General features: G+C 42.7%; 1 protein-coding gene across 2 annotated transcripts in view; it reads right to left on the bottom strand.

Moving 5' to 3' along the window:
• Positions 1-27,085, bottom strand: part of Ptprr (protein tyrosine phosphatase receptor type R) — a 249,034-nt gene that overhangs the window by 115,571 nt on the left and 106,378 nt on the right. Inside the window, exon 1 of one of the 2 annotated variants that reach the window (XM_006988976.4) lies at positions 2,531-2,659. The exons of the other annotated variant lie outside the window; for it this stretch is intronic. Within the exon in view, the coding sequence (XP_006989038.1) occupies positions 2,531-2,563 (33 nt within the window). The 5' untranslated portion in view covers positions 2,564-2,659. Of the gene's footprint in view, positions 1-2,530; positions 2,660-27,085 lie in introns of those variants that run through there. 2 annotated transcript variants of the gene reach the window in all.

The raw sequence follows: 27,085 nt of genomic DNA, 5'->3' as shown, positions 1-27,085 counted from the left end.
CATTAACTGAAGTTGTTTTAAGCCACTAAATATGTAGATACCATATTAAAATTAAGAAATTATTAATTTATACTGGCCACTGGTGCTTTATTTGATATGAATAAAAGTGTCAGATGGTTATCTCTTCTTTTTTTTTTAATGTTCCAGTATTCAGATAACAGGGGTATATTATTTCCAGACTTGCAAGTGATCACATATGAAAGCTTGAGCTATGAAAAGGGGGGAGACCACACAAGTTCTGAAACACCGTCTGAGTGGTTTGGAGTCTAACCTTGCATGGATGGATGTCACATGTTTCTTTTGATCCCCAGCACGGAGGAGTTTATGTTTCACTTCCGTGGGTGTAATAGGACTCTGCTTTCCCTCATCTGGTGAGCTGCACAGTTCTCCAAGAAACGTGATAAAAATGAAGTGTGGTTTTATTGGCATGTGTTTTTGAGATGCAACTAAAAATGCTGTGGCTGAGTGTCCTTGGTAATCTTGATTATTTTTCCGTCACAGTAGGCATTAACAATTTTCTGCATAACTTAAAGTGAATAAAGATAGAGCATGGAATAAGTTTTAGTATGCCCATGGTTCTTTCATCTGCGGAAGGGAGATGGCAACATCATAATAACCATATAATTTTCCCACAATGTGTTATTTCAGTGATGAGCACTTTCAGAGACATCTCATTTCTAGCAAAGCAGGATTCTGAGTGTTGTTGTTTGCAGTGAGGCTTTTATATGCAGCATGACTATGCCAGTTTCATCCTGGTACTTCTTAATCCTTACAGCGAGACTTTTATTTTTTCCTTTTAGTAGGACTGAGGCTGTGATGTTCATTAGAATTGCTCTATCTGTGATTTAATTATCAAATTGTCCTATCAAAGCAAATGAATTGTTCAAAAAACAAACAAACAAACAAACCAGAGACTATATATAGCGTATTCTTCCTTATTATATAGCTAAAGATAGAAATGGTTAATTTTATACTGTACAATTCTACATCAGTTATTAACAGTGATTCATGGTCATCATTTAAAAAATAAATTGAAGATGGTGGAAGCTGTAGGGGAAGGTATATTCTGGTATAAGAAATGAAAAAGATACACCTTCTTTGGAGCTTTACTATCTAGTAAGTAAGAGTTTTAAATAGTAGTAAACCCTTTTTTGTATTAAATATATATATATATATATATATATATATATATATATATATAGTGTGTGTGTGTGTGTGTGTGTGTGTGTGTGTGTGTGTGTGTGTGTGTGTATCCTAGGCACTAAAAGAAAATCATTGAGAACTCCCTTCTTTTTCCTTAATCTAAAACTTAGCTGCTAAACCTCCAATGCTACTTTGAAATTCTGGTCCTCATTTTACATTATTATCTGCTCAGGTTTCATTCTAGAGATCCACTCACAAGAAAAAAAAAATCTGGCAGCCCAGTATTTTATAGGAAATGGAGCTTGATTTCTCAAGTCAAATGATTTATCTGGGCTATTCTGGGTGATTGTTCTCGGCAATATTGAATCAAACAGGAAGTCAATCCAATTTTATTATAACGATGGATGGAAATGCCAACTACATTATTTTTTACATTGTTATTTATTCCTAAGGACCACAGATAGAATCAAAATTGTCCATAACTTTGTGCCAATATCAGAAACACTAATACTATTTTAGACGGTCAAACTACATTCCCATTTTTCCATCTCTGTAGGCCCAGACCCTGCACATAGTACCAAGAACACAGTGGGAATTCAATAAATATATTTTGAAATAAATCTCTGTGTAAACATTTTGTGAGACTCTCTTTATCTGAGGATATTGGTTTCTAAGCAGACGAACTAATGAATTAATAAAGAATTTTTAATTAGGACCAAAATTATTGTAAGAGCTACAAAAATTAAAAGCCAAAGTTCTTGGTTCACTGAAGGAAACAGCAAAACTGCCATTCCCAGATGGGAACTAGGCCAGGGGCTTCTCATATCAAAAACTTTCATTCATCAGTCTCTTTACTAGATCACAACAGAAGATACTGACCGGCATTTTAGTGAAGTCTGCCTGTAAAGGTAGGGGCCCAGATGCCCTCTTTGTAAAAATGTCCAGATTTCCTGGCTTAGCTCACTGTAACCCTTTCTTTTATTTCCAATGATCATACACGCGGTCAACTTTCCCCAAATGCCAGTGTGGGAAATACACTGAACAAAACAGAGAAAACATCTGCTTCCCTTACTATCTTTTATGAAACTTTTTGGGTTCTGTTCAAATGGATGCATTTGTAATTCCACTCTTTGGGGGAGGTTGTCAGTTTTGCAGAAGACTCCAGAGGACAGTTACTCATTACTGTAAAGATGCACCGAGTAACTGAATAAGGTTTTTTTTTTTTTCTTTTCAGACTTAAGAGGCAAAATCTGTTTCTCTGAGAATAAGAAGGTTCTCTGCCGACTCACTTAAACAGCCACCGACAGAAATACCAGTCAGTGTTTATGCTTGCAACCTCACGGCATCCCCCAGACCACCCGCTACCCGTCCCGATGGATTTTCTTACCGGATTGGCACCTGACTGAGTGCTGTGATGCATCCAACTTCCATTTGTAATCTTCCTGCTATGCCCTCACCGTTGCAAGTTGGACTAATCATAAAGCCTGTGAGCTGAGCTGACGCCTCCTTTAGTCACCTGGAGCTAACTGGCTGTTACTATTTCCAGAGACACTGCTGATCCCTGGTCTGCAGCCACAGCCTGGGCTTTCCCAGGAGACCTTCCGGGTGCTTGCTATTTCAACAATCGACTAGCATTGAAATTCATGGTCCCCCCCACCTCCCCGTGGTAGTTAGCAAAACTATAAAATGAGAATTTTAATGAACTGTGGACAAGGTATGTTGCACAAGCAAATTTTTCCCTTTAAAAGAAAATAGTATGTTTATAAGATCTTTAAAAAAAAATAAGTTTTTTTAAAAGTGATGATATGTTCATGAATAATTTTCCCACTGGATAACAGGGGTCTTATAGATATCTAATTTTACCTCTCTTTATGACTTAGGAAACAGAGATTAATATTCACATATATATTGAAGAGGAAATTAAAGTGACTGATAAGAAGCCCAAGTAATGAGTTGGAGATTCAAATATATGCTGGTCTGATTCAAAAACTAATTTTTCCCCTACCATACCATTTGGGTTGAATACATGTTTCAAAATAAATGATGGTTATAATTATTACTACTAGCGAAGTATTTAGCTTGAAAACAATTAAGCTACGCAAAAGGAAATGAAAACATTTTCTTTGTCTATAAAGTGCTAACATCATTCTCACAGGATGAGAGTATCTAAACACTTTGAGGATCCTACCAAACTATGACATAAAGATACACAGCATAACTCTCCTAAGACTTCAGTAAAACTTAATTATTTATACATTACTGGTAGTAAGGTAAATTAAATTTTCAAGAGTACCAGAGCACTCCCAATACTATTAAAACGTTCATGATCTTTGACCCAATAATTCTCCACCTGAAAATATATCTTAATGAAATGAGTTCAGTGAATAAACACTTAATTATTAAGATTTTTTACTGGCTAAATTTTATTTTTAAGAAATCAGAGGAAATTTTAAGGAACATCAGTGGCCAAAGCATAAATAAATTTTGGCATGCCAATGGGAGGTAACTGTTGCTTAGTTCTCTCTCTTCTATCATTAATTTGCCCCTGGCTACTAGATCTTTCTGGTGTACATGATGTCCTGAGATCATCTTCATACTAAAACAAAGCTTTTGGGGCTCAGCGGCATACACACATAACCTCGGTGCGTGGGAGGCAGAGGCAGGAGAATCTGTGTGTGAAATGAAAGAAAAGTGAGCTATAGGCCAGCCTGGGCTACAGTGTGGAGACTGATTAAAAAAAAAAAAAACAAAATCCCATCTAAAGCTGCACACACCAAAAGGTTTTCTCATCCAGCTACTGTTCCTCATGTTACCCCTTTCTAAGAGAAAACATTGCATCATTTATTGTTTTGATTTCTTTTCCTGTCTGCCAGAGTCCTAAGCCAGAGGCCTGATGCTTGGGGTTCCAACATGTCAGGCCCTGCTATTTGCCCCAAGACAAATCAGAAAAAACTAATATGAAAACAGCAGGAAAGGATTTTAACAAAATGGCCAATTGGTGACGATTTAGATTTAAACAGAAGAAGAATTGGGGCAGTGGGAGAGAGGAGGTCTCATAATAAGCAGCCTTGGTTAGACTGTGGCCTGGTTGTTCTTAGTCTCAGTTCCGGCTCTGCAAGCTAGCCTCGGGGCGGGGTCAATGCAGTTTTACTGACATGATTGCACCTGCCTGGGAGATAGTCTCATGGGGTGACCTGTGTGACAGGCTCTGTTGTTCCTGGAGTCCAAAGTGAGGGCAGACTCAGCAGGAAGTCTGTAGTCATTCCAGATAACCTTTTCTGGGTCTGGAACATGACATTGTATAAGCTGATATTAAGACCTCTCAGTTACTTGTATCTTTGTGCCTCTAGGATTGAGTGAGGTGAGATAATCTGTTGGGTGTCATCAGTATTTAGGCCCTCTGAGTGATTAGCATGCCATATACAGAATCGAGTGGGCTACTACTCCGCAGGAAAGGCGACAGGTACAAACTAAGGGGAGGGATGCAAGCTTTTATCACGTGTTTTTAAACTCTTTACCATGGCCCTGCAAGTGAGGAACTGGTGAGGCCCACGTGACGACTCTGCTTTGGAGCGGGTTCTAGGTACGGGCTATGGCACTGGCTGCCAGGAAATCAAATGTGAGTCGCTACCTCCAGCGTTTGGTGTTCAGTCCCCATCCTGTTGACCCAGCATCAGCATCAGCATCATTATCATTAGCATCAGCATCAGCATCAGCATCAGCATCAGCATCAGCATCAGCATGTCCCCTCACAGACAATTCCTCCCTTCTCCCGCCGTACTAGGCTCCAAGCCCTCACACTCTCTCTCCCCGTTGCTTCCCCTTCGACACTGACGCTCCTTTAGGACTCTTGTTTTCCCCCTTCGTCTTATAAGGCGGGGAGCCCAGGGCTCGGTCCTTACCCTCTTCTTTTTCTCCAAACCGCAGTCGCGAACTAACCGGAACGCCTCCCTGAGAACTCAAGGCTTGCCCTCCAATGGGGGACGGACACACCTATTTAGATGTCAGGCTTAACCTTCTCTCTCCTCCCGGACCCACTTTCACACTGGATTGGCTCCTTCCACTTTTCTCTTCCTCATTCTAACTGGCACCATGAGTCTTGCAGTGCTCAAGGAATGAATGAATGAATGAATGAATGAATGAATGAATGAATGAACAAACGAATAAATAAGTAAAACAAACCCCCCCAAATAAAACAAAAAAACACAATATCATTCTTTCTTTTTCTTATGCCCTACTATAGTTAACTGAAATCTGTCCTGCCTTGGAGCCACAGTCACCGAAAAATCCCTTCCAGCAACCTTCCCCCACTGCGACCCCAATTCCATCATTGTGGATCAGAGTGGCAGGCTTCTCATCGGTGCCTCCGCTTCCAGCTTCCGTTTGCCTCCGCACAAAGCCAGAGTGACTTTTTTTTTTTTTAAATCACAAATTAGATCATGTCAGTCCTATCTTAAAACTCTCTGGGGGGTATCTCAGAGTAAAATTAGCATCTGACATGGCCCCATTCGAGCCCTGTCTTAGCAGCTCCCCGCCTCCATCATTGCCAGCATTTTTCTCTTTTCTTGTGTATATCTGTGTGGTATGAGAGCATGTGTGTGTGTGTACGTACATGTGTGCATGTGTGTTTGTACATGTATGGGTGCGTGTGCATGCTCAGTGCATGTTTGTACACGTGCATGTGAAGGTCAGAGGTTACTGTTAGAAACCTTCCTCCACCCATTGTCCACCATATTCTTTTTTTTGGGGGGGGGGGGCGGGGTTCAAGACAAGGTTTCTCTGTGTAGCTTTGTGCCTTTCCTGGAACTCACTCTGTAGACCAGGCTAGCCTCGAACTCACAGAGATCCGCCTATATTCTTTGAGAAACAGTGTGTCAGTCAAACCCAGAGCAGCCTGAGAAGGCTGGTGGAGCTGGCGAGTATGCTTTAGAGATCTGCCTTCCAAAACCTAGGTTATAAATAGGGTGCCACATCTACCCAGCGTTTACACGGATTTTAGGGATCTGAACTTAGGGTCTCAAGATTGCATAGCAAGCTGAAGACCCCTCCCTCAGCCCCTTATTCCACTCTTCCCTTCCTGCACACTGAGGCCACTCTAGCTACAGGCCTTTGTACTGGGGGCTTCACTGTTAGAAACTGTGGGTCTCAGTGTCTCACTCAATTCAGATTTCCCCTAAAACACTATTTTTGCAGAGGTCTTCCTGTGAAGGCCGAGACTTAACTATACAGGCTCCATTTTAGGGAAAGGGCCACCATCTCAGACCACCTGCCATACTCAGTTCCAGGAAGGACCTCAGGAATGTGCCATGACAACTCTACCGGATACAGAGCAGCATCCCCCTGCAGACATCCTGTCTGCGGTTTATGGCCCTTAAAGATATCTAGAGAATCCTGTCCAGCAGGTTGTGGTTCCCCGCCAAAAGTCTAACCCAATGGTTTCAAATGTGGTTTTGTGCCCAATGTTTAGACTAATAGTTTAAAAAAAAATCATCTTGCCCCATACCCCTTCTACCCAATCCCAAGTTGCCAATTCCCGGCTTGTGGTTTTTCCCCATAAAAACTCTACACCTGGGCTGGGTGGTGGTGGCGTATGCCTTTAATCCCAGCACTCGGGAGGCAGAGGCAGGCGGATCTTTGTGAGTTCGAGGCCAGCCTGGGCTACCAAGTGAGTTCCAGGAAAGGCGCAAAGCTACACAGAGAAACCTTGTCTCAAAAAACCAAAAAAAAAAAAAAAAAAAAAAAAACCAAAAAACTCTACACCTGGGCTCATGGCCGCCGCCACATTTCCTTCCATCTGCCATGTGGTGCCCCAGGTTCAACCTGAATAAAAGGACCCTTAAGTGCTTGCATCAGAAACCGGCTCCTTGGTGGTCTCTGGGGGTTTTGAGAAATGGGTACAACAGTTCCTAACCAGATTGTTTTATTAAAGTTTTGTCTTGTCTGGCCCTGTCCTCCTCCTTGAATGTTTTCTCTTAACACTTCCTATCCAGGATGTATTATCTACTGTACCTACTCGAAGATTGTGAGCCTGCATCCGGTATGGAGGCTGGGAACGGAACTCAGGTCCACTGCAAGAGCAGCAGGTGCTCTTAACCATAGAGACATTTCTCCAGCTCTGTATTTTCCAACATATAGGATGGATTATGACTATGTGCATCCCTTGAAATAATGGTCTGTCCATGTGCAGATTCAGAATGATCTGCCAGAACCAAAGACGCATGAGCTAGGGAAAAAAATAGCCCTATGTCTAGAAATGGTGAAGGAGTTTCTCATGAAAGAAACCTTCATAGCAGAAGTGAGGGCTAGGTCTCTAAAGGGGGATTAATGAGTGTAACTAATTTCTTGAATGTAATTCATGCCACTGAATTGTGAACTTAAAAATGATTACAATTGCAAATATGTTCATTTAAAAAATAAGGTGGAATGTAATCACCATACATTGTATGTGTGTATGAAATTGAAAACGCGCGATGTTCTAAAATAGAAAGTGGTGAGGGAGTCATGGGCCTATGAGGATGCTGGATATTGTGCAAACAGGCAAATTGTATACTATGTAAATTATTTCTCAATAAACATTTTATAAAATGTAAAAAAGAAAAAAAAAGAACCTGGTGGAAACAGGCAAAAATGAGGAAGCAGGTCAAAACTTGTGGCAGAACTCCCTGCAATGAAACTGAAGTGTGTGTGCATACACATACCACATACAACTCCACACTACCATGTTCTTTTGCTATTTTGTGCATACACAAAGGAATACATATTAATGTTGCAGGGGAGGCACGAGAAGGATCCCCTGCCATTGGTGCCCCAGAATACAGCTTCACCAGTGATGCACCACAGATGTGGGGCCTCAGCAGCATCATTGGTGCAGATATCAAGAGCATCACCACCAGTCCTGAAAGCTGACACAGCCACAGGACGCCATCACCACTGTGAACAACTACGGTGATTTCCTAGGCATTAGAGGCTCTAGAGTAGGTGGTCCTGAGGAAAAAGAGCAGAAAACCTCTCCTCGGCACATGCCATATGAAACTAAAGGAAACGTTGGTGCTGGTGAGGGATTCCCAAGAAATATCAGAGTGGGAACACTGAAGATGACCAGATGTCTGGCAAGAATGGGTGAACAGGGGCACTGTGGGCGTGGGCGTGCAGGGGCACTGTGGGCATGGGCGTGCAGGGGCACTGTGGGAGTGGGCGTGCAGGGGCACTGTAGGCGTGGGCGTGCAGGGGCACTGTGGGAGTGGGCGTGCAGGGGCACTGTGGGTGTGGGCATGCAGGGGCACTGTGGGAGTGGGTGTGCAAGAGCACTGTGGGCGTGGGCGTGCAAGAGCACTGTGGGAGTGGGCGTGCAGGGGCACTGTGGGCGTGGGTGTGCAAGGGCACTGTGGGCGTGGGCGTGCAGGGGCACTGTGTGTGCGTGCAGGGGCACTGTGGGAGTGGGTGTGCAAGAGCACTGTGGGCGTGGGCGTGTAGGGGCACTGTGGGAGTGGATGTGCAAGAGCATTGTGGGCGTGGGCGTGCAGGGGCACTGTGGGAGTGGGCGTGCAGGGGCACTGTGGGCGTGGGCGTGCAGGGGCACTGTGGGAGTGGGTGTGCAAGAGCACTGTGGGCGTGGGCGTGCAGGGGCACTGTGGGAGTGGGCGTGCAGGGGCACTGTGGGCGTGGGCGTGCAGGGGCACTGTGGGCGTGGGTGTGCAAGGGCACTGTGGGCGTGGGTGTGCAGGGGCACTGTGTGTGCGTGCAGGGGCACTGTGGGAGTGGGCGTGCAAGAGCACTGTGGGAGTGGGCGTGCAGGGGCACTGTGGGCGTGGGCGTGCAGGGGCACTGTGGGCGTGGGCGTGCAGGGGCACTGTGGGCGTGGGCGTGCAGGGGCACTGTGGGCGTGGGCGTGCAGGGGCACTGTGGGCGTGGGCGTGCAGGGGCACTGTGGGCGTGGACGTGCAAGAGCACTGTGTGAATGTGGGCGTGCAAGAGCACTGTGGGCGTGGGCCTGCAGGGGCACTGTGGGAGTGGGCGTGCAGGGGCACTGTGGGCATGGGCGTGCAGGGGCACTGTGGGAGTGGGCGTGCAGGGGCACTGTGGGCGTGGGCGTTCAGGGGCACGGTGGGAGTGGGCGTGCAGTAGCACTGTGGGCGTGGGCGTGCAAGAGCACTGTGGGCGTGGGCGTGCAGGGGCACTGTGGGCGTGGGCGTGCAGGGGCACTGTGGGCGTGGGCGTTCAGGGGCACGGTGGGAGTGGGCGTGCAGTAGCACTGTGGGAGTGGGCGTGCAAGAGCACTGTGGGCGTGGGCGTGCAAGAGCACTGTGGGCGTGGGCGTGCAGGGGCACTGTGGGCGTGGGCGTGCAGGGGCACTGTGTGTGCGTGCAGGGGCATTGTGGGAGTGGGTGTGCAAGAGCACTGTGGGCGTGGGCGTGCAGGGGCACTGTGGGAGTGGGTGTGCAAGAGCACTGTGGGCGTGGGCGTGCAGGGGCACTGTGTGGGCGTGCAGGGGCACTGTGGGCGTGGGCCTGCAGGGGCACTGTGGGCGTGGGCGTGCAGGGGCACTGTGGGCGTGGGCGTGCAGGGGCACTGTGGGAGTGGGCGTGCAAGAGCACTGTGGGCGTGGGCCTGCAGGGGCACTGTGGGAGTGGGCATGCAGGGGCACTGTGGGCGTGGGCGTGCAGGGGCACTGTGGGAGTGGGCGTGCAGGGGCACTGTGGGCGTGGGCGTTCAGGGGCACTGTGGGAGTGGGCGTGCAGGGGCACTGTGGGCGTGGGCGTACAAGAGCACTGTGGGCGTGGGCGTGCAGAGGCACTGTGGGCGTGGGCGTGCAGGGGCACTGTGGGCGTGGGCGTTCAGGGGCACGGTGGGAGTGGGCGTGCAGTAGCACTGTGGGAGTGGGCGTGCAAGAGCACTGTGGGCGTGGGCGTGCAAGAGCACTGTGGGCGTGGGCGTGCAGGGGCACTGTGGGCGTGGGCGTGCAGGGGCACTGTGTGTGCGTGCAGGGGCATTGTGGGAGTGGGTGTGCAAGAGCACTGTGGGCGTGGGCGTGCAGGGGCACTGTGGGAGTGGGTGTGCAAGAGCACTGTGGGCGTGGGCGTGCAGGGGCACTGTGTGGGCGTGCAGGGGCACTGTGGGCGTGGGCCTGCAGGGGCACTGTGGGCGTGGGCGTGCAGGGGCACTGTGGGAGTGGGCGTGCAAGAGCACTGTGGGCGTGGGCCTGCAGGGGCACTGTGGGAGTGGGCATGCAGGGGCACTGTGGGCGTGGGCGTGCAGGGGCACTGTGGGAGTGGGCGTGCAGGGGCACTGTGGGCGTGGGCGTTCAGGGGCACTGTGGGAGTGGGCGTGCAGGGGCACTGTGGGCGTGGGCGTACAAGAGCACTGTGGGCGTGGGCGTGCAGAGGCACTGTGGGCGTGGGCGTGCAGGGGCACTGTGGGCGTGGGCGTGCAGGGGCACTGTGGGAGTGGGCGTGCAGGGGCACTGTGGGCGTGGGCGTGCAGGGGCACTGTGGGTGTGGGCGTGCAGGGGCACTGTGGAGGCCGGTGGCAGAGAGGGAAGTCTTAGGGCCATGCGGTAATGAGTAGGGCAATAAGAGTTTCCTTTGACTTTGGGGATGTTACATTCTCTAAAATGTTATTCTCTTAGTTACTTTTCAACCGGTTTGCTGTTTCTCATTAGCCTTGCAGTTTAAATTACATTCATCCAGAGTCCCCTTCACCATGTTCTTAAATTAAGTCTTCTATCTCCTAACCAAAAATCCTCCCTCCTTTCCTGCATGCCTGCCTGCCTGCCTCCCTCCCTCCCTCCCTCCCTGCCTCCCTCTCTCCCTTCCTTCCTTCCTTTTTCTCTCTTCTTTCTTTCTGCATGTAGTATGTGTACACATGTCTTTCAGATGCATGTGCATGTTTATACCTACGCAAGCAGAAGCCCTAAGGTTAACCTGGATGTCCTTTTTAATCTCTCTCCACCTTATTCCCACTAGCCCAGCTAGCCATCTTGTCCCAGTGGTCCTCTGTTCTTTGCCTCTGAAGGATCTGAATTCTGGTTCTCATGCTTGCCTGTCAAATGCTTTATTCACGGAGCCGTCTCCCCAGTCCAGAAACACCTTTAAAATGATAACTATGATCAAATATTTTTTGAAGTCTAAGGAAAGTTCAGTTGAATCGTTAGGCTATTGGAATAGCTTCAGAACATAAGAAGAAGAAATGAGATTCAACTAAAGATGGCCTTTTAACAAGACATGAATGAAAACTTCACAACATCGCTAGAATAAATGATATCATCTCTCATCCCATGAATGTGTGAGGGTAAATTTATATGTTTGTTATTAACTCATCAAAATTCATCTGAGTGTATTATTTTCAACTTTTATTACTGTGTGATAAAATATAGCCTCATCATTCATTATTCAGACACTTCATTGGAATGCGTATAACCACCATTTCTGTTTGCATTGAACTAGAGATATATATTAGACCTTTAAAACTTATCATTTTATTATTCCAAAGGCAGAGGCAAAATCACAGGATTCATTGCCATCAGGAAAGCCATAACCCTATTCTAAAACACGCTTGGTTTTCAAAATCATCTTATTTGATGTATATTCTGCACAGAATTTGATTTTTTAAAATACTTCTGGGTGTCTGAGATTCTGAAGAGGTTAAGTACTAAGTAACAAATCTTCAAGAATAACTCTTGTGATTTCTGTATGTTCAAAATATATTTTGTAGATTTTTATCAACAGATAATCTGTCTTCTATTCCTCTTGACCCCCTGCCAAGTGTAATAGAAGTAAGTGTATAAAAATCTCATCAGAGTAGACAGTATTTTTTGGTTAATTTATAATTTTGTAGCCATGTAAGCAAACACTGTATATATAACCATGAATTAGATCTTGCCAAATGCCAATTAGCACCTTTGCCTTTAAGATGAAATCGATATGTAGTCTGCAAATCCGTCTTTTGATTGAATATAATCAGTAATTTTATCAGTGCTAAAAATAATCCTGGAAACTAAGGGAAATTGCAGGCCTAGATAAATGAATTAGATACCCTTCCACACAACTAAAAATGAATTAGTAAGGTAGGAAACATTTTTTTTTCCATTTGAGCCTTACATTATTAAGGGAATACAATAGATATCAAATAAACCTAAAACCAAATTAACTAGATGCCATGTAGGCTATGCTATCATATTAAAAACTATAGCTTGAGTAAAAAAAATCAGGATGTCTGATTGGGATCGTAAAGACACACTACTGCAGGTCAAGCAAGCAACAGCTAATCCAGGAGCACGCCTAAGTCACACCACTCTCCAAGTTCTCCTGCCCCTCTGCACTCTTCCATGCGCTCTGTGTCTTTGGATCACACTATTTCCTTGGTTTGGGTTGGATGCCTAATGCATTCACTCAGCCAACATTTCATGAGTTTCTGATGTATGCCAAGCGCTATATTCTCTGGGAATGCGTGGTTGTGATGGCCTTTCAGTGCCGCAAGAGACATATTTCTTATTCTTTTTTTTTCCTTTTTTTAAATTTTATTTTACAATACTATTCAGTTCTACATAACAGCCACAGATTTCCTTGTTCTCCCCCTTCCTGCCCCCCTCCCATTCCCCCCAGCCTACCCCCCATTCCCACCACCTCCAGATCAAGGCCACCCCCGAGGACTGAGATCGACCTGATAGACTCAGTCCAGGCAGGTCCAGTCCCCTCCTCCCAGATTGAGCCAAGCATCCCTGTATAAGTCTCAGGTTTCAAACAGCTATCTCATGCAGTGAGCCCAGGACCTGGTACCACTGCCTAGATGCCTCTCAAACAGATCAAGCCAATCAACTGTCTCACCTATTCAGAGGGCCTGATCCAGTTGGGGGCCCCTCAGCCTTTGGTTCATAGTTCACTCATAGGAGGATACTAGATGTGGAACAAGGATGACTGGACTGCTACTCACATCACCAGTGAGGCTACCTGGAAAACAGGACCCCCAAAAAGACACGGGGATCACCCAATGACAGAGAAATGGATGAGATCTACATGAACAGCCGGGACATGAGTGGGAGCAATGAACAGCGAGGGTCGAGGGAAAGAGAGTGGGAGATCCCAGCTGGATCAAGAACAGAGAGGGAGAACAAGGAATAGGAGACCATGGTAAATGAAGACCACATGAGAAAAGGAAGAAACAAAGTGCTAAAGAGGCCCACAGAAATCCACAAAGATAGCCCCACAAAAGACTGCTGGCAATGGCCGAGAGACAGCCGGGACTGACCTACTCTGGTGATGGGATGGCCAAACACCCTAATAGTTGTGCCAGAAACCCCATCCAAGGACTGAGGAATCTGGATGCAGACATCCACAGCTAGGCCCCGGGTGGAGTGCTGGGAGTCTAATTAGGGAGAAAGAGGAGGGTTTATGTGAGCGAGAATTGTTGAAACCAAGGTTGGATAAAGCACAGGGACAAATAGCCAAACGAATGGAAACACATGAACTATGAGACGTATTTCTTATTCTTATCACAAACAAATCTCCTCACTTAGGCTCCCATTCCATGTCCTGTTCTCAAGAACTTCCTTCTGCTTCTTCTCTGCGTCATTGTTTTCTCCATCGCTAGTGGGTTATTTCTGCCAGTATATAAACATTTGTAAGCGTTCTAGAAAAATAAAACCATACGGTATGACTCCTTTTGTTAGCTGTTGTTCTTTTCCTTTGTTGAGGGGAAAAAAAAATTGTTGGCTCCTGAGAACTATTCACACAGGTATTCTCAAGCAAACCAGCCATAACCTGTACCTTAACGTTATCTGCATTTCATTCATCACTCATCTGACAGTGTCCCAAGACTGAAAGGGAAGCAGTCCTGTTAAGATCACCAGTGGTGGCCCGATAGAGGCACACACACTAGACAGCTGTACATCCCTGTCTTTCTCAGCCACGGCTTGACACAATGGATTGCTCTTTCCTCCTGGAAACTTTGTTCTCTTAGTTTTCATGGCATTGCAGGATCCTGCTCTTCTCCAACTTCATGGGAAATAGCCATCCTCCTGGAAGTTATTCTAATGATGTAATCGAAAGAAGGCCCTTTCTCATCTCACTTTCTGAGGCTTTGATACCCATCTGCTATTCACCTCACCTCAACGTCTAATACTCTTTTTGTGTATGTGTGTATGAGGTCAGAGTCGCTTTACCTACTGTAACTCCTGTTGCATAAGCACTCAAAAGTTTTTAGAAGTTGTTATCGTTAGTCAATCCCCATGAGAAATTTAATCATCACAGATGAAGTCATTGCAGAATCTTTACTCCTGATTTTTGTCAGCACTAAAACTTGCCTTTACAGTCCCTGTGACTTTAAAGTTTTTATTCTGAGAAGGTGGGCTTCACACACACTGAGTGAGCACTACAGCACTGTGCTGTACCTTCAACCCTCTTTAAATTTCTTTCTTTTTTCTTATATTTTCTCTCTCTCTTTCTTTCCCTTCCTTCCTTTTCTCTCTCCCTTCCACCTTTCCACCCTTCCTTCTCTTTCTTTCTTTCTTTCTTTCTTTCTTTCTTTCTTTCTTTCTTTCTTTCTTTCTTTCTTTCTTTCTTTCTTTTCTTTCTTTCCTTGCCAAAATCTTTTTGGTAAATAAATGGGTAGAAGAAAACAGAAAAACAACAAAGAATGAAAAATAAATGGAAAAAAGCAAAAAATGAAAAAGTGAAATGAATGAGATAAGGAAGAGCAGTCTCTTGGGGTTCCAGCTGAGGAATACAGGGGTTCAATGGACAATTAATCCCTTGATAAGAGGAAATGAGTCTAAACTCCACCTGCCTTCCTAACTGTCCCCATACTCATCAACCTTTATCTTCAAAGTAAAGTCCAATGTAATTAACAGATCAAACAAACCATTTAGCCACATGGCAAATGTAACTCTGTGTTAGGAAAATGCATATATGTGTCATATGAATGTTATACACACTTAAATAAAGCACACCTAATTCCTGACATATGGCAGGCCATGTGTTATTTTACAGTTATGTACATACACTGTTCTCAATTCCCCAAGAGAACATGCATATATGTGTCATATGAATGTAATACATACTTAAATAAAGCACACCTAATTCCTGACATATGGCAGGCCATGTGTTATTTTACAGTTATGTACACACACTGTTCTCAATTCCCCAAGAGTGGAAGATTTCAAATGAGATCCAAGCATCACACATTTGTTTCCTCTGAAATAGTTTCATCTTCTGAGGTTGAACCCCATACGGATAATATCTCAAAGTAGTTGGTAGCTATAGGAGAAGTTAATCTGTGCCCTACAAACATCACCTATTACATTAAAGGGTTAATAGCACTGTTTGTTTTTACCCTATAGCAATATGTGTTCATGTGATATATATATATATATATATATATATATATATATATATATATATATGCTATATTATGAGAATTTCATTAAATAAAAGGTATTCCACTCCCTCTGGGAAATACTATCAGAAAATATCCTTGACAATGAGAAAATGAACACCCCAAATGTTGGATGCATCATTCGTCTCAAAGAGAAGGTGGATTTTGTTTGAGCCCAGTCTAAATTCTGCTTTGTAAATGTATGGAACCCTAAATAATCCAAGTCACAGTGCTCTGTCACACAGCAGGGACAGTCTTGGGGCAAAACCTTAAGGAACACAATGCAGTTAATCAGCATTTCAGTAGACACATTATGACAGGCCAGGCAAAAGCAACAGACAGTCACAGAAATGTAATTAAAATTCACGATGGCTTACAGGCTTCTGTTCTCTCTGATGTCTAGGCTGTCAATCTATCTGGAGTCCCAGCAAGTGTCTGGAAACACGATGCCCATGTCAAGTGTGCTGTTGGACTACAGTAAATGTGGGCATTAATTTCGATAACAATTCAAAGAAGATCAACTATAAAACACACAAGGCCCATGAGTCAATCATACTTATCCCTTGTCTGAACCATCTTCTCCTTTCCCTCTGGAGTGGAGACACATGGTTTGCTTTTCTGTGCTGTGGTTGAAGAACATGATATTGAATTTCCCATGTGCTTACAGAGTAAGAAGCAATAACACAGAGAGATCAGAGCTAGCAGCCACATTGGGCCAGGAATTAGAACAGGAGAAAAAAAAGGACTAAGAAGAAACCTGGACACATCAGGCTTTACATGATGAATAATGATGAGCAAATACTTCATTTGCATCAGTTGTGTCCTGGTCACTCTAAGTGCTTACACTTAAAACCTTGAGTACTGGAGGCTGAAAAGATGGCTCAGAGGTTAGGAGCATTGTCTGCTCTTCCAGAGGTCCTGAGTACAATTCCCAGCAACCACATGGTGGCTCACAACCATCCGTAATGAGATCTGGTGACCTCTGCTGGCATGCAGGCATACGTGCAGGGAGAATACTGTATACATAATAAATTTAAAAAACAAATCCTAAAAAAAAACAAAGAGAAGCCGGGCGGTGGTGGCGCACACCTAAAATCCCAGCACTCGGGAGGCAGAGGCAGGCGGATCTCTGTGAGTTCGAGGCCAGCCTGGTCTCCAAAGCGAGTTCCAGGAAAGGCACAAAGCTACACAGAGAAACCCTGTCTCGAAAAAACAAAACAAAACAAAACAAAACAAAACAAAACAAAACAAAACAAAGCAACAACAACAAAAAAAAAACAGAGAAAACCTTGACTATTTATCCTTTAAAACCGTCCTGCTGGGTGTGGTGGTGTACACTTACAGCTGTGGCACTCGGGGGCAGAGGCAGGAGGATCTCATTTGATGTTTTCTCTGAGTTGCATAGGGAGATCCTATATCAAAACAAAATAAACAAACAACAAAACAACTCTGTGCAGTTGGTACAGTTACTATCATTCACTAATGAGCGAACTGTCTCAAGAGCATTAACAACTTTCCCTAAGGCCAAGTGTCTACTAACCCAGGTACATATTCTCTCCCTTGGCACACAAAATGAGATTTATTAATACAGTGAAGATATACTTAAATTCATAGTAATAATAATTCTAAAAAGAACTGTGAAGTATTAGAATGAGAGTTAGATGGAAATCTAATGAAAGCAACCACATAATAAGATCAATACATTTTTTTTATACTAAGTCTTCTATGAATTGCAAAAGCTGGGTAGTAACCTTGTGTCTCTGGAATCAATTGTCTTAGGTCTGAGTGTATGAAGATGGATTCTACGATACTGAAACTCCCTGTCACGTGTCAACCTGGCTGGACCACAGGGTAGGTACCCAGTCAAGCCTTGTTCTTAATGTGTCTACAGGGGCGGGACTTCTGGATGAGATTGACAGCAGGAGCGGGAGCTTTGGTTAAGTGTTGCTCTCAGTAGAGGTGAGGCTCCTCCAAACTATGAAAGGAAGAGAGTTCACTCTCCCTGCCTGGTTGTTTTTGAGTCAATCCTTCAGAACTGGACTCAAGCTACAACTTACACCATAACCTCTTTTTTTTTTTTTTTTTTTTCCTCAGACCTTTGAACTTACATCGGAAGTGTTCCGTTGAGTCCCCTGCATCTCTTCCACCTTGAAGACCGAAGCTCTTAGGATTCTCACCCTGTACCCGTGAGCAAAATTCTTAGAATCAGTCTCATTATTTATGAACATCCCCATCTTCTGTTGGTTTTGTTTCTCTGAGGAGCCCAGGCGAACCCATCCACCCAACAATGCCAACAACTGAAAATATGACACTTCCTCTAACACCTTCCTTCTGCTTGTAGACAGCGTCGGCTTCTAGCTCTTAAGCTCTGAGGAGAAAATGGATGGAGTGCAGGTGTAGCAGAGTAGGTTGTGGCTAACAGGGAGACTATTTCTTGGGAACTTGTGTCAGTCTTTGGTCCACATTGCTGAAGAGAGTGCTTGTGCAGACTAAAGCATCATTACCCCTGACTTTGGCTCCTACTAGCAAAGAAAGAATATTAGATCGCTTGGAGTTCACACTGAAGCAAACCAAATGGTAGTACCAAAAAAACTGTCTAATTATGGGAAACACCGCAGCACCAACTGAAAGCAGCTGTCTGTGGAAACAGAAAATTTCAAGTTCAAACAATTTTATTAAGGAGCTACATTTTCCCAGGTTCATGATTCACAAAAATACTACTCGATTTATTCTATTACACAGTGAGGAGTATATTGAGACGAGTTGTGTAGGAGTCAGATTTTGCAAAAAATGAAAGTTAGCTATATAATGGAAGGCAGTTAAAGTGGTTTTGAATATTGTGGTAATAACAAGGCAATGATTTCTTGTGTAATTCTAAATGCAGTTCTATTTTTAAAATGATATTAAAACTTTTTACATGTATTATTAATTTATGTGGGAGCATGCGTGTCTATGAGGAGGTCAGAGGACATTTATAGAGAGGTTGGTTTCCTCCCCCTGAGGACTGAATTCAAGCCATCAGGGGTGATGGCCAGCGTCTTGGCTCACTGAGACATTGTCCCATCCCTGCCGTATTTTTTAAACTACATGTTAGATAATAATTATATAAACAAAGAGTACCTAATATAAAGCATTTGGAGCATGGAGCCTTGAGGCTTATAGTAAGGTGAGTGGAAGATTTATCACTGGACACGTGTGCATGTAGGTTTTTATACAGTACCTTTGGCTCTATTACAAGATGGCATGAAGCAAAAGACAGTAATAATGTTCATAGAAACAAAATGAGGTCATACAGAAATAAGATCAGTAAAACTCAGGAAAGAAATTCTACACTGGACTTTATTATCCATTAGAAGTTGGTGCAGTTCCTTCTTTCTGAACATGATTAGGTCATTTCTGCATATTTGATGAGGAAACAGAATTGATTTTCATTCTGAGGAACCACATGCCATCTATCTTCTTGACAGTTCCTAAGGGGTGTGTGTGTGTGTGTGTGTGTGTGTGTGTGTGTGTGTGTGTTTGCACACATAAGCATGAATATATCTGTATGAATGTGGAGACTAGGGTGAAAATATTAAGGAAGTACTTGCTTTCAAGATAGCACAAGCGTTTGACATTTTGGGAGAATCAGTAGATGACTAGGTGGACAGCTCAGTGGTAGTTTGTGCAAGGTCCTCAGTTCCATATACAACAGTGTGGGTATTAACAACAACTACAAAAGAAGGTAAGAAGGAAGGAAGAGATAAAAAGGGGAAAGAGGGTTGGAGGAATGGGAAGGGGAGAGAGAAAGAGAGATTTAAATAAGAATTGATCTGTTGTGTGACTCTGTGTGTGCTTCCTCACATTTTATATTTTGTGATCCTTGTGTGTGTGTGTGTGTGTGTGTGTGTGTATGTGTGTGTGTGTGTGTGTAAAATGCAAATCTAGTTAAGTTATGCATTATCTTTACATAAAACTGCTTGGTTGGCTGTGTTGTTTCAGCATTTGAAGATCACTGATGCTAGCTAATTAAGAAATAAACTCAGCTACCCCTCCAGAGCAACACGGTACAAGGACCCATACAGTTCAGTAAAAATTAAGAAAGTTAGTTCAAGGCCAGACAAAAGTTAATGATAGAAACAAGGTTAGAAGCAGCCTGCTTTCTTGTTTCTGGCATTCACCACATCACCCAATGTCTTCACATCCAAAGACAGTCTGCCGAAAGCCTGAGCAAATGCATGAATGGACTGCAAACCATGAGTCATAGCAGTGACATTTGTAAAAACTCAAGTTTCATGGTCAATGTCACAAAAAAACTCTATTTTCACAGATTGTCCACTGTCGAAATTTGAAAAGCATGGTATGATGAAAAAATAAAAAATTGTACTCATTTTCACTGCAAGTTGGTAATTAATATTTAATGCATCTCTCCCTAGGCTTGTTCCATCATACATAAATAAGAGTGTAGTGTGTGTGTGTGTGTGTGTGTGTGTGTGTGTGTGTGTGTGTGTGTTTAACAGAAATGGCCTTGTGCTTTATAACGTCATCTCTTTGATTTCACTTAACAGATACTGACATTTTCTAAATTTAAAACTATGGGTTTACCTTATCCTTGTGTAAATATTCCAAAACTTATTTAATTAATCCTTACTGACTGACACATTTGTTTCCATTTTATCCTGCAATATTAGGTTCATCTCTCAATTTTCTTGAAAAGTTATAGAATCACAATTACTGAGCCAAAGTCTATGATTTTTGAAGGACTTTTGTTAATTTTACATCCACTCCAGGAGTTTATTGGGATGGTTTTTCCTACCCTGCTCTTTTCTTTTTTCTATCTTTCCTTTTTTTGGGGGTGGGGAGTTCTTGAGAGTCAACACAGGGCCTGGTCTATGCTGTCACTGAGCTACTCCTGGACCCTGGTATATCTCAATGGGGCCAGTCACTTTCTGCGCTTGTGGTAAGCCTGGTTCCACCACCATCCCTTGCCAGTGGTTGCTTTTCTTTCTGAAGCCACGAACTACTAAAATCAGTTAAGTTAGACATGCATTCATTTCCAAACAGATAATTCTGGAAATTACAAACATGGGTGAGAGCTTTCTTCCCTGAGATAACTGTCCAAATTTGACAAGTAAGGTCAGTTAATCTGAGACATTGGCAGAAAGCATTTCCATGGACTAGCTCACTTAATCCTCACAATTCAGTACCACTACTGTGATGCTCTTCATGGCATAGAAGAGGAAACTGAGGTGCATGTTTGAAATGACATACCTTCTAAGTTGAGATTTGAACTTTGACAGTTTGATTCTAGGGCCTACCTACCCTCTTAACCACCAGGCTACCATTTACAAAATACACACAAATAGTTTTAATGTTCTGATTAAGTTGGTGTACATGGAATAGAATATGGTACAAAGCAAAAATTCTTATATGGGAATGGAGAGATTCTGAAGTGCTAATGTGGTCCCTTCCCTGGTCTAGAGGTGAAGCAGGCATTGAAGGTATAGTTATGGCCTTCTTGGACTTGGTAGGTGCCATATTCCCACGGGCATGAGATAAATGACCAACTACAGAAGTATTTTAGAGGGGTATAGGGAGAAACTGGGGAGCTGCACCCAGTCATTTGCACTTTAATGCAGTTCAGATCATCTGCCAATCTGGGGTCGTCTGAAGTGAAAGCCTCCTTGAACTGGGGCTGAGTCAGCATTCCTGACATACGAATCCAGAGTAGGAGTTTCAATCTGTCCCACCTCATCCATTGCATCAAAGAACTGCAGCAAGCCCATCAAACTCTATTAGCAGGACAACACAGAGTGACTAGATGTGGCCAAGTGAGCAGACATGTTTCCATCGTATCTCGGATGGGCCTTGAATCAGGGTAGCCCTTCAGTTTAGACAGAGAAGTGGTATCTTCAGCGGAATTCATAGCAAGAGGCACTGTGTAAATGTAGAATGAGGATGCTGTTTGGCGGATGGTGATGGTGGTAAGAAAGTCTATTGGATCGAAGATTCTGGCATGGATGTGGAGTATAGTGGTAGGAAGGAATGAACAGGAGGCAGTGAAGTTTGGGTTTAAATCATCAAATCTCATTAATGGGCCATGAAATTTTATTTTTTTAAGTTCTGGGAAATAATAAAAGTGAAATTATATGGCATAGCAATAAAAAATCCTCATAAATGAATCCAGAAATGTCTTTGTACATTCTCAGCATGTAACTTTGCTATCAACACATACGATAATTTCATCTGTCTATTCTCTAAATATGATGCGTCATTTATACACCCTGTGCTTATCTGGCTGAATGGTAGCTTACAACTCCTCTACCAAATCTCATTTATCCTAAAAGCCCCAACGACATGATTCTTCCATTGAAATTCTTACCCCAAATCAGAAATTTCTTCTTTTTCTGTTTTTATATCTTATTTATTCTTGCCAGACTTAATTTGTTTATGTGGAGATATTTTCCCTGAACACAATAACTTACTTATGCCTCTATCTTTCAAGAAAAGACAAAAGTTCTCTTAGTTTGTTTCAATATGTTATTGTTAAGGAAATCAAACTTAATGGAATTGAAAGTTTTATTGGAAACTAAAACCTTGCTTTTACAGCCTGCCTGCATAGCTGTGTATGATTACATTGTACACTTCTGACACTCGCAGGCACAGCTGATGTCCTCTTATGAAAGGGACAGGCCCCAGAGGGGATGATGCCTCTTCCTGTTGTTTGTTGTTTGGTTCCTGGTGTGGTTGTTTGCTTTGTAACTGTAAAGGGGGAGCCCAAAAGCAGAAGGCTTGTGGCATCAGGAGAGAATGGGACGTGGTTAAGAATTGGGTCTAGTCAGGGTTGCTTAGCCACAGTGTTCTTACATGTGAAAAATTAAACTTCATTGGATGGCCTCTGTTACTTATTTTCTGTCTCTTTTTAGGGAGTGTTTTTCTAATGGATATGACCTTCGTGCCCATTTTACACATTGTTCTTAAGTGTAGTCACCATGCTATACAATTGATCTCTCAACTATTTCTTCTATCTAGGTAGAACTGTATTCTTCGACCAACATTTCCCCTTCCTAGTCAGTAAACTTATACATCTTTAACACTAGATAAATACATTTTTATTCAATATGTTTTTCATTTATGGGAAGTTTCAGGTAGCGTCACCTTTCTACTCAAGCCTTCAGCCCAAATCAACAGTAAATGTCAAGTGGATGGGACATAGTTTCATTCATTATCACAACCAATTCATCTAACAGTGATAGGTAAAAGGTGAACACAATAACTAAGTGAATTATTTCGCACTTCATTTTCTCTGAAGACATTCAGTAAAATCTTCTAAATGACTTAAACATTTTCACTGTCGATATTTTACCTATTCTTGGACAACACTGAATTCTGAATGTTACTACTGGGTTAATTTTCACCATATGTAGATAAACTTTGGAAACGGAAGACACATCTGTGATCTGTTTTTTGCAAGATGGTACACAAAGAAAAGAAAAACAGCCATGGACAGTCAGATAAATACAACTCTAATTTTCTAGTGATGTCATTGTCTTTTACTCTTTATCATTGTAAATTTGACTTTCCTTATACATTTATATAGGTAATGCTTCTATACCATGTAGGCCCACCCTGAAGCTATTTTTAGTAGCTGTATCCCAATTAAAAACCTCTTTAAAAATTAGTTAGCAATCGTGGTGATTGGATGAGATGACTCAAACTCCATTTAGTTCTAAGTATTTGGTCTGCAGGAGACATTTATTAAATGTCTGCTCTGGTGGAACTGCCCAATAAATTCCTAACATTAAATGTAATATCAATACCATTTAGTCATTCAGAATGTAAACATCGGGAAATGGAGAGATGGTTCAGAGGTTAAGAGCACTTGTTGTTCTTGCAGAGACCCTGGTTGGGTTCCCAGCACCCACATGGTGGCTCATAACCATCGGTAACTCCAGATCCAGGGGATCTGATGCTTCCTCCTTATTCAGTGGGCTAGGCATGCACATGGTGCCCACACACACATGCAGGCAAAACACTCACACAAATAAAATAAGTAAGTCTTTAAAAATTTAAACATTACTTTTAGAGAAATCTTTTCTCTTACTTTCTATGTACATGTCAAAATGAATGGTAAATGATTAGCATATATAAACGTTTTATAGAATGACCATTTAACTTTTAAACAATTACTTTAGAATCAATTCTAAAATGCCATTTTCTCCAACATCAAATTAATGAGATTGCTGTTTTTACGTATAATAAATAGGAAATTTTTACCAAAAACTTAGGTTGCCTAGAAACACCCACTGATAAATTATTTCTCTGATAAATGTACTAGGAACACAGATAGCTTTGAAAGGAGAGTGAGAACACCATGATGAGAAGTGTACCTAGCATCTAAAGGATAATAGGACTCTCAGTGCCATGAATATTTCTTTTATCTTAAGAAAATAGCATAATTATGCATCTGTCTTTCACAGAAAGACAAAGGATCTCAAGCAGTTATTTCTAAGATATCATAGGTAAGGAAAATCAAACCTAACTGAATGCATTGTGGCAATCCCATAAATGCACACCTTGTCAGCGTTTACCAGGGTTTGATTTAGCTGATTCTAATACCAAAGGTTAACACATTAACAAATGTGCAGAGAGGCATCTGACATAGCGTGCACCCAGGTGTCATTGTAGTTTAGAAATGATAAGGAAGACAGTGGGGTGTAGGTACAGCATCATAAAACCTCCCATCAATAAAAATACAAGACAAAAGAGCATCTCCAGCATCAGCATCAGATGTTCACATTTGACGGCCTCACTATAGTTTTCAACCAATTGACAAGGAAAGACACTATTCTGAAATAATAATTTCATGGGACATTATCATCCACTGACAGATGCCTACAAAATATGACACTTTTCAATTCTGCTTTGTGTTGATTTTATGTGAGAAGTTCAATAAACATGTTCCCAAATCTGAGACTCTCCATACAGGTTTAAAAAGCAAAACTAAAATAGGTAATATTTATAGTCTGCTGATCAAGTAAGTCAAAGTATGCACTTGTAATGCGTTTTTGTTTGTTCAGCTTTCTAGGGTTATCAAAAGTCAATGCTATAGCAATTAAATAAATGTTTTTAATGAATACCACCTTGGGTATAGATTGACTTCCAGGTATGGTACACCAGGTGTCTTGGGCAATTCTGTTCCTAAACCACTTCCATCACATTTTTCCAGACACTCAAAGCAAATTTAGGTCAGAGTTGATATTTATGGCTATTATTAACAATATTTGAATTTTCTGAGCTCTTTGCATGTACTAGGTCATGTAGATGTAACCAACCGTCTTATTAAATAAGAAACACAGAACCAATGTTTTAGCTCTGAGCTCTGACCTCTTGGCTTTCTCTTTTACGTTGGTTCTGTGTTTCTTATTTAATAAGATGGTTGGTTACATCTACAAGGTCACTTAAATTAGTCTTTTACTATGTTCTCTCTTTGGTGACATGCTCAAGGTCACAAATGTAAGCAGTGAACACAAGAGGTAACCTAAAATATTCTCTGACACCATGTACAGAACTCATGACTCCAAATAACCCAAAACTTCAGGAGTTTTTTTTTTTTTTTTTTTTTTTTTTGGTTTTTCGAAACAGGGTTTCTCTGTGTAGCTTTGCGCCTTTCCTGGAGCTCACTTGGTAGCCCAGGCTGGCCTCGAACTCACAGAGATCCGCCTGCCTCTGCCTCCCGAGTGCTGGGATTAAAGGCATGCGCCACCAACGCCCGGCTTACTTCAGGAGTTTTATTTAACATCGATTGATATTTGTAAGATTGTATTTATTTAAGATGCTACATCAGTGTCCAGCTTTCTACACGTTAGTCAGGAACCCCTTAGCAGTTGTATTGTTCAATGGGTGTTGTCGTCTTCTACTATGTCTTTCTACTGTGGTCTAAGACAGTTACATTTTTTATTTCTCTCCACCAGCTAACCTTTATTGGTCAATTTTCTTCTGTTCTTCTCCCCACTTAGGGAAGCCACAAAATCTCAGAGGTGTTAGGTGAGAAGGCAGCATACAGTAATGTAAAATAATGTTCTAAACCCCTGTTTAATGGCACAAGAGACACCAACAGTAGAATGGAGGAAAGACACAATCCAATAATTGTGAGATGGTAATGGGCACCTGTGCTACACTCCAAAAGACCCGCTTCTGAGACACATAAGTGCACAATGTTCCAGTACAGAGGAGCTTTCTTGAAGCATTAACACTGATTTACTATCCCATGTGGACCACTTATAAAAGTGCTTTAGAGAAGCGAAAAAGAAAAATCTACATGCCTACTCCCTTTATTCCCCCAAGGAATACATTTATTTTTCAGCCATGTGATCACCTTTAATAATATTACACACTTCTACAAAGGATGGCTATAATTTCCCTCCCCCACATCTCCCATCTGAGAGACTGCCATAACAATTAACTATTAATGACAAGAAGCAAATAAGCTTTCTTTCCTCACACTGAACTCAGCTGGTCACTTGAGAAGGAGATCGATATGTGGATGTGTCGAGAGGATGTCATTTTAGGCTTAAGAGAACCATGTTCTTCAGAAATGTCTTCTAAGCATGGAATAAAATTAGTTCATGATTTTTACATTATTATTGCTAATATATTTTCATTTTTTACCAGTCACAGACTCATTAAAATCTTCATGAGATAGAATGAACAATGGGAAACCTGTATCTTCTGGTTTCTGGAACTGTGAAATCAACCCTGAGTTTAACTGCTTGGTAATTTAGCTAGCAGTGTGTGAGTGAGTGTGCATACGTGTGTGTGTGTTAGTTGCCTGTGTTCATGGGGATGTGTACATTTGTCTATGTAGATGCTCATGCATGTGAATGGCAAAGGTTGACCTCCAATATCCACCTTAGTTTTTGAGACAGGCCCTTTCACCAGATCTGAGGCTCATCGGTTTGGCTAGGCTGGCAAGATATGCCCATCTCTGTCGCCCAGTGCTAGGATTAAAGGTATACACTAGAGTACCTGGCCTTTGCATGGGTCTTGGATAGTCTTAAGATCGTATGATTATGCCAGTGGGTACTTTAACAGCTAAGCCATTTCTCCAGTCTCTTAATTTAGCTATTCTTTTTCTTCCCTAAATCAGTATATGGGTATAAAATTGCAAGTTTTAGAATCTGAGGGAAAGAATTTTAGTACATTCTTTGCTACAATGTGCTACAATTTGGATGTGTCAAACTCAAGGTTGGAAACCATGGCAGGCTCCAAGATCTCTTTTGGCACGCAGTATGCCTTAATTTTTAAAATAGATGCAGCATCAACTAAGCCTTTTATTTTTCTCAAAGCCCATATATTCATCATCACAGTTGCATATATGCATGTAATGCATTCTGATCCTTCTCATCCCACCTCTTACCAGCTTTTCTTCCTCGTCCACCCCTTCTTTTCTACTAATCTGTTTCCCAAATTCTCTGTTTTTGTTTGTGACCCACTCTCTTTGACCAGGGCCATCTGTGTGACCATGGGATCGGAACTATCCATTGGAGCTTGGTGGGATCACCAGTGGGCACACAACTGAAGACCACAGCTGTCT

Source organism: Peromyscus maniculatus, chromosome 18 (assembly GCF_049852395.1).
Source record: "Peromyscus maniculatus bairdii isolate BWxNUB_F1_BW_parent chromosome 18, HU_Pman_BW_mat_3.1, whole genome shotgun sequence".
Classification (NCBI taxonomy): domain Eukaryota; kingdom Metazoa; phylum Chordata; class Mammalia; order Rodentia; family Cricetidae; genus Peromyscus; species Peromyscus maniculatus.
The sequence above is the reverse complement of the archived record's forward strand: the minus strand, read 5'-3'. Positions and strand labels throughout refer to the sequence as shown.